Source organism: Magnolia sinica, chromosome 5, assembly GCF_029962835.1.
Source record: "Magnolia sinica isolate HGM2019 chromosome 5, MsV1, whole genome shotgun sequence".
In the NCBI taxonomy this organism is placed as follows: domain Eukaryota; kingdom Viridiplantae; phylum Streptophyta; class Magnoliopsida; order Magnoliales; family Magnoliaceae; genus Magnolia; species Magnolia sinica.
This window is the reverse complement of record NC_080577.1, coordinates 7,695,539-7,708,841: the sequence shown is the minus strand read 5'-3', so window position 1 is coordinate 7,708,841 and position 13,303 is coordinate 7,695,539. Positions and strand designations below refer to the sequence as shown.

The window sequence follows — 13,303 nt, the reverse complement described above, 5'->3', positions numbered from 1 at the left end:
CTTGGCTAACATATTCATGATTGCATCGCCTTAATTAGGTTGGCGACTCAGCAGTCGAGGTCACATTGAAAGAGTATTGGTCATTTGTGATAGTAAAATGAAGTCGCTTGAGGGAGTGTTGTATGACAAGGGCACGCATTATATCACAATAACATTCACATGAATTAATAAGAATAGCTAGGAGCTTTGTGTTTAGATGCTTCTCATTAATTTCACCTATAGAATTGATAAGCTGTGTAACTTATTGCTATTGGAATCCATTGAGTTGATCACTCACTCCCACTCTGAGACGGTGTTTTAAAATACTAACCAGACACTTTTGTAGATGCAGGTAGTATTTTCAGCTCTTGGGAGGGCCATTGTAGGTTACCTTAGGGCCAAGACATTTTATTTTTTGAAACCGTGTGTATTTTACTGAGATACGGACCTATATATATATATATATCTTGTTAGTTGGATTTTGAGTTTTAGTTATAATAATTTTAGTGTATGTTGCATGATCCATTTTAATTCTTCAAATGCTTACATGCCAAGTAAAATGAACCATAGAACTAGCTTCCGCAAGGCATAAGTGACACTCGTGATATAGAGAGTCGAGTATATACTCGGCCTCCGAAATCCGGGGCATTACATACATGTTGTGGACATACAAGGATAGTCTCATAGATCACCTGGTACCGCATGTACCTACATGTCTTTCAAGGCGTGCTTACAGGAGTTTGCGCGAAAGCACTATACATGAAATGATTGATACATTATATTAACAATTTGTCGTATACATCATCATATTTGAGTAAAAGTGTTTTAGCTTAAACAAATTATAGTAAAGCAAACAATATGATGAATACAATTAATGTGGCAATCAAATGGATAATTTAATCATAAGAGAGAGGGAGCGTGTTGGGTTTGCTCACCTATATTTTGGTGATGTAAATTTCAAAATGTTATTCAAAGTTTGATCAATTGACCACCACCTAAATAAATATCATAATCATACATATTTTATGTCTCAATGGTTACATAATCAGTCTCACTTGGTTAATCACATCTAATTTAGGACCCACACAAAGCATTTAACCATTAATTTGAATTCATTTAAACCACACTCTAACATATGACCATGGATGGTTATTCTTCAATATGGGGTCCACTTAATCAACCAAAAGTGGTACACTTATCGTTATGATTTCAAAATCAAAATATCACATTCCGAAATTTTAACAAGATTTCCAAGGCTCCATCTATCGATATCGATCAGTCGATGATCATTTTAATCGATCAAACTCCAATTGAATACTACGTTGATTGATAAAAAATAAAAATAAATAAAAAAATATTAATTTTCTTTCCCAACTATATGGGCATTTTTTTTTGTCTCTTTTGATTGATTGGAATTGCTCTCTCAATCAACGAACACACTTTCAATCAATCAAACTTTCTACTTGATCGATTTAAAATCATTTCAAGATTTAGAATTAATTGTTGGACATATTTTTACTGCTTTCGATCAATCAAAGAAAATAAGAATTTTACGCTTAATTAATCAACTCAGTGTTGTTACACATAGCTTACACAATCCAAAATTTATAACCTTTTATTATTCACTTTATTTTTCATACTTTTTAATGATTTACTAAACTTATGGATCAGATCATATACGAACAATCCATTGACTCCTACACTCCCAAATTAGGGACGGGTTAATAAACCGCTTAGATCCGAACCGTCTATGATTTGAAATTCTAAATCAATGCATGATTGTACAAATTTCCTTTCATCTATCCTTATGGCCCACCTAAACAGTCATATCCTTCTCAAATTTCGATTATCGATCGCCATGGATCCGATTAATCATTTGTATAGATGACTCATATTAAATATAATATGGCCGATGGTTCATAATCTTAATTTATATATGATTTCATATATGTGATTAGATCTTATTGTTGTGGCCCACTTGTTGATTAAATTGATATGGAATCTAGGGCTCTCCTGAATTCTGGCCTTAGAAGTCGTTTAATCTGCTCAAATTCGATTCGATACAACCAAATAACACCAAATTAATATATATATATATATATATATATATATATATATATATATATATATATATATATATATATATATATGGGAAAAGGTACTATGCGCTCGACCTCACGATAAGCTCCCGTGAGGTCGAGCTGTGTGGGGCCCACCGTGATGCGTGTCGACCATCAACATTGTGCATTTGATGGGTCCCCTCTAAATTATAGGATATCCCAAAAATCAACTGTATATGGAACTCAGGTGGGCCATACCATCTAAAATCATGTGAAGACACCGTTAAAACATATAAAAGCACTTGGTGGGGCCCACCTGAGTTTTTAATGCTCCTGAAACTTGGTCTAAACCCTCATCCAAGTGGGACACACATAATGGATGGGCTGGATTTGCACATCACATCTCGATGGGCCCAAAAAACTGATTGTGAATGTTTTAATGGTGCATGGCCCCTCCCCACTTCTGTATGTGGTGTGGCCCACACAAGTCACGGATTGACTTGATTTTTGAGACCTAGGCCCATGATGGAATGGTGCATCTGACTGATGGGGTAGATTTTCAAAACGCATCACGGTGGGGCCCACACAGCTCGACCTCATGGGACAGACTCGTGAGGTCGAGCGCGTGGTACCTTTTCCCTATATATATATATATATATATATATATATATATATATATATATATATATATATATATATATATATATATATATATTGGCTGGCCCACCTCTTATTATAATGCTCCTAGGCTTGGGCCTAATTTTAGGCCCATTATAAAAATGTTGGCCTACACACATGAGTCTTAACTTAAAAGCCCAAGGGTGGGAGGCGGTTTGCTTAGTGACCCTAACACCTGGAGGTGTATATGAGTCGAGTTAGCTCATTAGCTTGCTTGGATCGACTCCAAAAAGCTTGACTCGCCTCGGATCAAAACTGTGTTCGAGCCTAGCTGAGTCGGTTTTAATGAGCTTGAAACATTTTGAGTCGAGTTCGAGTTGGACCCAGCTCGACTTGACTCGACTTGGTATTGAGCTCAACTCAACTCGGTTTAGCTCGAATTGATTTTTGAGTTGAGTATATATAGGTTTTTTTTATTTTTTTTATAAAAAAAACCTTTCCCGTTTGCCCAACCCTAACCCCAGCGGCCAGTGCCCAAATCCTAACCCGTTTGTCCAACCCTAATCTCCATTCGGCCAAATCCCCTCGGCCGTTTGCCCAAATATTCTTAGCCGTCCGTTTGCCCAAATTCAAACCAACTGTTTGATGAAATGACCCAATCAAGTGTCGGCTGGTGGCAAGGAAGGTACGTATGTGAAACAAATACCCCCTTTTCTTGATTTTCATGTTGCATATGAGGTGTTTGATGAAATACTTGTAAAAACTGCTGCCGCTGTTTTACAGACAATGAAATTTTGAGATGTTGTCCATGTGTTTGTGAAAATGCCATAGTGGCAAACTCAACTCGATCTTGGCTTGAACTAGGCTTGAATTGACCCGAGCTATTGATCGAACTAAGCCGAGCTGGCCAATCAGGCTCGAGGACTAAGCCAAGCCAAGTTCGAGCTGGGGTCGGCTAGTGGCCGAGCCAAGTCGAGTTGTGCCAAGCTCAACTCGGATCAACTTGTGTACACCTAACACCAGACAACCAGCTAGTGTCTAAGCTCTGTGGGCCCCACCATGATGTTATGTTTTATCCATGTCATCCATCTACTTTTGCCATATCATTTTAAGTCATTAGCCTAAAAATGAATTAGATCAAAGTCTTAAGTGGATTACACCACGCAAAATCCGTGTTGACTAAATGCCCACCATTAAAAACTTACTAGGGCCCACCATAATGTTTATTTGCCATCCAACCTATTGATAAGGTCATGCAAGCATGGACGAAGGGAAGACAAGTATCAACTTGATCCAAAACTTTTGTGGCACAAATGTTTTTTTAGTGACAAACAGACCATAATAATATTTATTTACCATGTAACCTGTTGATAAGGTTGCACAAACCTAAATGCAGAAAAAACACAAATATCATCTTAATTCAAATATTTTGTGGCCCAAAAATGTTTTCAATGGTAAGCGTTCAATCCCTATTGTCTTTGTGCTGTGGTCCACCTAAGATTTGGATCTGCCTAATTTCGGGCTCATGCCCTAAAATAAGCTAGCAAAATAGATGGATGGCGTGGATAAAATAGATACATCACGGTGGGCCCAGAGAGCTTTGACACCAACTAGTTGGCTGGTGTTGGGGTCACTAGCTAAACTGCCTCCAGAGGTCCGTTAGGGCCTATTTGGATGGTGGGATTAGAAGGGATTAGGTGGGATGGGTTTTAAAAAAGGTAATAATTGGCTTTGTCAGAGAATTGTCTCAATACCGTGGGTTTTCTAATTCCATCGACTCCCGTGCCATGGTGTTTAGATGGCATAGGAATGAAAGGTTTTTACAACTCCTATTCTACATGATGTTTGGATGGGAGGTTTAGATGGCTGCATTTTAACTCCCATCCCATAGGATGTTTAGATGAGAGGTTTTCTACAACTCCCATACCGTACGTAGAATATAAAGTTAAAACGAATGTGGTGTGCATATATTTATATATAGATATAATTGCTGGGGCTGTGTGGGGCCCACAGAGATGGGCATGACAAAGACACTCCGTTTATCTTTTTTCAAATATGACAATCGGTCGGGACTTTAAACCTCAGGTGGGCCACACAAAATGAAATACTAAAAACAGAAACATCCACCATCGAAAGCTTCTTGAAGTCGATCCTCCAACTATTTCCAAAGATCAAATGTATCATGGACCAAAAGCTACGCCTTATTTTATAAGGACGATTTTTAGATTGGTGGACATTTATTGGACGGTTAAAACTGAAAATATACAATGGTCCATCACACTGCCAAAATATCAAATGACTCCCCGCAGTCTCTCTCTCTCTCTCTCACTCTCACTCTCTCATTACAGCAGCAACAGTAAAGGAGGAGAAGAAGAGAAGAGGCCGTGACTCTCATCTCTTGATACATCTAATCACAACCATCAAATTATGCCTATAGATCTCATCTACCTTCTTCTCCTAGCCTTCCTCATCTGTACTTCCCCTTGCCCAACATCATCATCATCATCATCCATAGACGAACCATCATCATCATCATCTTGGTCCGACGATAAAAACCTACTAGATCTGCTTCTGGAGCTCAAAAGCCACACCGCAGGCCCCATCCTCACTCTTCCCCTCTTCTGCTCCATCCACACCCTCAATTCCTTCGAAGTCTGATCGCATCGCCATCCCATCACCATCATCCACCATTGAAAGCTTCTTGGGTTGGCGTAAGATTTCCGAGGCGGGATTGGGTGGGATTTGCTTTCATCCCTCCAATCCTTTGCAATCCCGTGCATCTTAAATTGATCATCTTCAATGTCGGCACGATATCTAAGAAATCTCATCAATTCCACCTTGAGCCCATCCCCAAACAGCCGGCACCTGGAAGAGTGGGATTACGAAACCCACTCCCACTTACGCCTACTTAATCCCACCGCCCAAACAGGCCCTTACCACCCATACTCGTCTCCATTATCTCCACCGCAAAACATGGCATGTCCAGATTATACCGGCCATGGCCTAAAAACCACATTGATTTGACAATCCCACCCATCAGATGAGTGCAACAAGTTTAATGGGCTTGATTTGGACCCATTTACACCTTTGATTGTTTCCAGCATTTCCACCATACACTTGGCCTGTATAGGGTGTTTGGAGCCGTTCATATGGCGGATCACTACGTGCACATGCCATAGCCCAAAAAACACATTGATTTGATCATCCTACCTATTAGATGAGCTCGGCCTGATTGTGGCCCATTACCCTCCATACTTGTCTCTATCATCTCCACTATACATGAAGCCTAACTATGGCACGCGGATCCTTGACTCGGTGGATCACTGGTTTCATGGGCCATTGTCCAAAAACCACATTGATTCGATCATTCTACCCAGAAGATGAGTGCAATTAGTCTTATGAAATGCCTTTTCTAGCTCTTTTGGATAGTCCCACAGGCAAACAAAGGTGCGGCTGCACATATCTGCCATACACGGAGCATGTTGATACTCTGAAATAATTATCGACTATATCACTAAAATCACAGCAGTAGAATGATATAAAATGTCTAGAGGTTGGCCAGCTAAATGGACCGTTGAAAAATATCGTACCATGTCAATCAATCAACCTGCCTACTTTACTACATCTTGACCAACCTCATGTATATGGATCCACCATATCAACGGCCTTATACCCACACTGTTGGAGATTCGCCAAACCCACCATCATCGTTGCGTGTCATGATAGACGGTGATGGAACCACCGAACAATCTACCACTGTAAGTCTTGGTTCTTGTAAGAGGAGTTCGACGCTAACCCATGTTCGGATCAAGTGACAGCAATAGCAGTGGACCAAATGACATTGGTAACAATGGTGGACTGACTAGTAGATGTGGCAAATGCAAACATGAATGTGGGGGACATGGAGATGCTCATTCTATTATATCTCGTCTTCCCAACCATCTAAAGGGTCATTTGGGAGCACTTTACTTAATATGCATGGACAATTACCATATAATTGGTGATAAATTGAAATCCCTAAATCTATGTACTATGTCTGGCAAATTATATTTGGAATGCATTTTATATTATATTTGACAACCTACATTTGGAATGCACCAGCGGAGAGAGAATAAAAGAGAGTAGAGTCCATGGTAATTAGTATAAACTGCGCTCGCATGCCTACGTTGGGATTTCAAAACACTCCCTTTGTGTATTTGATGTGAATTGGATTCAAATTCATAAATCAAACACACTTTCCCAAATGCATTAATTATTACTGATTCATTACATGCTGTTGGGGGACCATGGAAGTATAATGAATTAAGTAGTGTAATCCAATTGCACAGAGAAAGCATAATGCAAACATTCTGAATTTTGCATCGTAAAAACCCTTTACGTTGAAAAACACTAAGCCGATTAGGATTTGGGCCTCCGGGTTAGATATGTTTGGGAATAATAGCATGTAATTGGGTCCTGTTGGGTTTTGGGTGTAGTGGATATCCGGTTGGGTTCAGGTTCTTCACCTTTGGTTAGAATTTGGTACGGGTTGGGTTCTCTTAAGATTGCGTTGTGCTCAGGTCTAACATAAACCTTGACCTGACCTATCCTACTCGAGTTGCACAGACGGTGTCTGGAACTCCCCAAACCGCAAACACGCTAGCCGACACGACCCATTTGCATCGGACACAGCACCTGTTCCGTGCAGTGTGGGGAACACCCAAGCTCTGTAGGCTTACCATGTTGCGCTTGTAAAATCCATTCCATACAACAGACTCCATTCTTGATTCTAGGCGCAGGGGCAATATAACAGCCAGATCCACAAATCAGGTGGGCCACACTACAGGCGAAAGTGAGGATGGTATGCTAGCTATAGGTTTGCGTGAGGGGAAACCATGGTGTGGATCTCTTATCAGACCTGTTAATCAGGTTCAAATACCAAGATGGAGTGAAGATACAGCAATCAAAACTCAAGTGTATCGTGCGGAGTGAACTTAGAGGTGTCAGGAGCAATTTTACATTGATCCCATTAATGTGGCCCATCCGAGTTTTTATCGGCTGATTTTTTGTTTGTATCGTTACAATAAGGATCTTGCCTGATGGACGGAGTGGATTTACATAAATCCATGATGGGCCCCACGGACATTGGGTGTTTTAGGCTCTGTGCAAATCAGGTGTTGCAGACGATTCCGGTTCGTTTGCATCCTGGACCACTGGTACGAACGGAAACGCCGCGCCAGCGTGAGTCGCGCACGTATATTGGGCGTACCTTCTCCTAAGCGAGTGCCACGTGGGGGAGCGTGCATGAAATCCAGTCCGTCCATCGGGTGCGCCACCTCATGTTTACCCTCGCGCAGAAATTTCAGGCTTCTTGAAAGCTCAGGTAGGCTACACCATAGGAAAGAGCTGAGATGGAACGCCCACCTTTATTTCTATTTGGGGCCCACAATGGTATTTACATGACATCCAATCCATTCATCCCCACGCTGGGATGAAGAGAACAAAGCACGTTATTCCAGACCTCAAGCGTGCTGCAACACGTGAATTTATATTTTCTCGTTTTGATTTTACAATGTTCCTTGGTGTGGCCCCCCGAGTTTTGGATGGTCTGATTCTTGGGAGAGGGTCAGACAGACTGGTAGTGGTGGCGCACCGGACGAGCATGGTGGATCTCATGCATCCATGATACCTCTTCTGGCGGATGGATCACACGGAAATGATTCAGTGGGGCCCACTAAGCAGGCCTACTTCCCATTAGTGGTCCATGTTGGTTAGCCAGCAGTTCGGAAATTTAAACAGAAAATGGTTAACCGTCCACATTCAGCACAAAGACGTGGCAAAGTGATTGCCAGGTTATCTGCCAATCGTGGCTCTTGAACTGCTGGACCACTGATGGACGACCCCACTTCACTACCTCCCCATGCTGGAAAATAGGCTCTGCTGAGCCATAGGTGGTGGGGAATACAACTTTCAGTGCAATCATGCACACTGAGCGAGATACGGGCCTATTCCCTGCAAGAGTAGGGCTGGGCTATCGGCCACCCTACCAATGGTCTAGATCTAGACCCAGCAAATGCAAAATTTTGAATAAGCGGCCCTGATGGCCCAGCCCAAACAGTTCAGAACCTGGGCCCCATTGACAACTTTGCTGCATGTACATTGACTGTGAACCATTTGGTATTCCCTTTTAACTGTCTATATTTTTTTTCTTAGAAGTGTGGCCCACTCGGACAGGAGCTAACCTAAATTAAACCAAAGAGCCCGCTAGATGAACGACCTAGATCTCAAACACGTGCCATCTTGGTACCTGGGGTGCTTTGTTGGGCTACTTGCAGTTGCAAGTAGCATTCGTCTTATGTTTGTACAGTACAGGCCTCCCTCATACCAGCAACGTGTGATCCATCTTCAAGTCCTATTGGATTATGAGGACTGCCCATTTTAAGGCCCAGATGATGAACGGTAGGAATCTCATCCACATGTTCAGTGCAAGAGAGTCTGGATGGAGAATATTCGAGTTCCTCTTACATCCCCATCAAAGAAACAGATATCTAGCTAATTGGAGACTGATGGTTCCAGTGCAGTTAAGGAATCTCTGAATTTACAAACCTATATTGGATTGTTTGGCAAGGATGCCAAGAAGAGAAGTGGGCCCGTTTGATCACACCGCCTCGAAGAAAATCCAAACACATGGCACCGCTCCTGATCACCGTCCATCGTCATCGGACGGCGATAAGAAGTAGAGCATTCCTTGCATTGATAGTGTCAGTGGGGATATGAAAACTGGCAACATCAAGACAGAAAATCTAAACAGAATCATTCTAATCATCTCATGAGGCCAGATCCACTGGAATGCTATGTAGGTTAGGCTTAACCTCCAATGTGGGGCCCATCGTATAGTGTGCTTCACATCTGATCCATCCATCATTTCCGCCCCCTCAATTTCTCTTCAGCGCCCAAAAACCAGGCGGATCTAAGGCTAAGATGTGCTGCACCATTCGAGGTAACACCTAAAACCTTTAACTCACTTGATGTGGCCCACATGAGATATGGAATAGTCTGTTTCTTGGAGTTTCCGTTCATCCTGATGTGATTCATCTTCTGAATGGATTGGATGGCATATGAAAAACAAGATAGCCCCACACTTTTAAATGTTGATCGTCCCCATCAAACAGTTGTGCAGGCCCACCTGAGTTTTGGATTATCCTATATCTGGGTTCGAAGAGAACATGGGTGGCGCACATGATAGATGGATCGGATGCCGTGTACATATCATGATGGCCCCACACATTGCTTGTAGGTTAAGTTTTAACCTACAAAGCGGTAGTGAAACCCGGCTTCTTGTAGGATTATCTCTCATATCATCATCACATACTCAACCCTCATTGATCCATTGCCTATATAACACAAAGGTCCACTTCTCACACTGCATTCCAACCATGGCTGAACAGATTCCAGACCGTGTGAGTTTGTCTCTTTTGCTCGTGTGGGTGCTTTGGATTTCCCTGGCCTCATGCAGGACTAAAGAGACCGAAATGGAGCCCATGATGAGCAGGTTCGAGCAATGGATGGCCAAACACGGCCGAAACTACACTGACGCATATGAGAAGGAACGACGATTCAAGATTTACCAGACCAACGTCGGCTTCATCGAAACATTCAACTCTCAAAATCGCTCCTACAAGCTCATAGACAACAAGTTCGCCGACCTGACAAACGAGGAGTTTAGAGCTACTCACATGGGTTATAGGTCCCACGTCGCACGTCCATACAAGGTGGGATGGTTCATGTACGAGAACAAGACCTGGACTCCTGAGAAGATGGATTGGAGGCAGAAAGGGGCCGTGACGCCAATCAAGGATCAAGGCGCATGTGGTATGTATGCCGCTCTTTTTTATCTCCATTGATTGATGGTGTGGGGGAATTTCGACAGGCTTATTTCTCCGTACTTTTTGAAATTTCAGTATGAAATATGCATCTAAATTCCCCCACGCCGCCAATTTACAGTGAATGTCATGTTGGTATTTTTTTAAGTTGTCCACATAGCCATTATAGTTTTTATTGAGGTTGAAATGGCTTGCTAAGAGTGTCCTGTTTTCACAGGCTCTTGCTGGGCCTTCTCGGCAGTGGCAGCTGTGGAGGGCATCAACAAGATCAAGACTGGGAAGTTGGTGTCGCTATCGGAGCAAGAGCTAGTCGACTGCGACATTAGCGAGGATGACGGCTGCAATGGAGGATTCATGGACTACGCTTTCAAATTCATTGAAAGGAACCATGGCCTCACGACGGAAGAGAACTATCCTTACGAGGGACGTGATGGCGTCTGCAACACTAAGAAGCGAAGGAATCATGCGGTCACGATAAGTGGCCACGAGGACGTGCCGGCCAACAGTGAAAAGAGTTTGTTAGTTGCCGTTGCTCACCAACCAGTGTCCGTTGCGATCGATGGCGGCAGCACGGAGTTCCAGTTCTACTCTGAAGGGGTGTTTAACGGCGACTGCACAACTAATCTCAATCATGGGGTTGTGGCGGTTGGGTATGGAAAGGGAGACCAAGACAAATACTGGCTGGTGAAGAACTCTTGGGGAACTGATTGGGGTGAAAATGGCTACATAAGGATGAGAAGAGGCATTAAGGCTAAGGAAGGACTGTGTGGCATTGCCATGGATGCTTCGTACCCTCTGAAGGAGTGTTAGGCTCCTTTGAATGTGTGGCTGTCAATGGGCTGGGGTCTGGCCCACTTAAACTGACAAAATGTCTAGGGCTGGTCGGATAGGCCTGGCCCGACTAGCCCAAATCAAACCGGGGCCTGGTCTGACCGTTGACTGGCCTAATAATAATCTTCAATATTAATAAACATGTTTTTAAGGGCATAACAAGCTTTTGTTAGGGAATCCCTATTTCATCATTTTCATCCAAACAGTTACATAGCAAGGTTGTGGCATGTAAAATAAGGGTCATGCAAGCAGGCTATCCTACATGTTCGACAGGGTTATCCTGCCATGAAAGTTTGATGGCTAGTTGAACCGGCCATCATGTGGGCTACCATATGAATTTAGAGGTTTTCCGTAGTTATTAATTATTTTATACGGCTTGCCCCATCTAATGATTGGATATGCTGATCTTGAGCTCTTAATTCTATGGGATATGCATAGAAAAGTAGGCTAGCTTCACAGAGGCAACAGCGCATAAATGGCTGAGTATGGGCATGAATGGGCAGGTGAATGCCATCAAATCTACATTGAATAACTTTTTACATTCATATGCATGACTTCTAAAATAACCTTGCTCTACAAGTACTCTTAGAGAAACCAGCATGAGTAACAGGGTTCTGCTTATGGGGAAATGGTTCTGCCATCCAAGCTGTTGATATAATGAGCCTCAACGCATATAATGCCTTGGAGTTCTCTTAGATTGACACATACGGTGCCTTGGAAGCCTCTCTTAGATTGACCTCAGGGCCCTTTAGGATGCTTATAAATTTTTAAGTTGTAAATAACTTTCACCTGGAAGTGCATGCTACCTGTTTGGATGCAAGTCACGCACTGAGAAGTAACTTCTAACCCCAGCCTCATGAAGTTTCCCAATAGTTTTGCCTATAAGTGATTAATGTTGGGTGCTTAAATCTTTTAATGGATGTGGAAGAAACCTCAAAACAAATCAAACACACAATAAATAATGAAAAAGAACAAGTAACTACAAAGATTTCCGCTTACATAAAAGTAGGCTAGTGCCTGTGGAATGCTGCGTAGCCTTTTAGAGTGCATTTGGATTGCAAGTTGCTTTACACAGGCTACTTAGTATGACAGAGGGTGAAGAACTATGTGATCAGGGTGAATTTAATATAAACATCACGGTAGGGCCCATCGGAACTACTGTTAAGGGACACGGATTGCGTGCTGACTCTGCTAGTAGTGGCTAGTGGAGAATGCTCCAGTGGCCCCACCATGATATATGTGTTTTATCCATGCCATCGATCTATTTTTCCAGGTCATTTTAGAGCATGGGCCCCAAAACGAAGCAGATTCAAATTTTAAGTGGACCACACCATGAGAAAACAATGGTGATTGAATGACCACTATTAAAAACTTCCTAAAGGCCACTCTAATGTTCATCTGCCATCCAACCTGTTGATTAGGTCACATGGACCTGGATGAAGGGAAAACACAAATATCAACTTCTTCCAAAACTTTTATTGGCCAGGAAGTTTTTAATGGTGCCTTCAATAACCATTGTTTCAGTAGTGTGTTCCATATGAGATTTATATATGCTTCATTTTCGGGCTCATGCCCTAAAATGATACAAGTCCGTAGAACATCGTCAGTCACGTAGCTAGTCGCTATGGACAGCGTGAGCAGGCAATCCGCATCTGCGGTTAAGAAATCTATGGTTGCATGACATTACTAGCTAATTGAAAGCCTTTTAAAATGTTTAGGAGAGAGGGACACGATCCTTGTTTTTTAGGGGCACACCATGAGATCTGCTCCCATAATTGAATGTGTTATCCTACTTAAAAAATCAATTTGACGTGTGATTTAGGTGGGCCATACCAAAGGAAACGGGTGATAGAGAGAAGTCCACCATAGATTTTTAAAGGGTCTACCGCGATGATTCTATAAATCTACTCTAACCATTAGATACCACACCAAAATATAGGCCCTGGGGCCATA

General features: G+C 42.4%; 1 protein-coding gene across 1 annotated transcript; it reads left to right on the top strand.

Moving 5' to 3' along the window:
* The first annotated feature begins 10,072 nt into the window (after positions 1-10,072).
* Positions 10,073-11,481, top strand: LOC131246911 (zingipain-2-like). Its single transcript, XM_058247377.1, has 2 exons — positions 10,073-10,508; positions 10,737-11,481. The coding sequence occupies exons 1-2, from the start codon at positions 10,073-10,075 to the stop codon at positions 11,327-11,329; spliced, it is 1,029 nt and encodes a 342-aa protein (XP_058103360.1). The 3' UTR covers positions 11,330-11,481.
* The last annotated feature ends 1,822 nt before the right edge of the window (positions 11,482-13,303 follow it).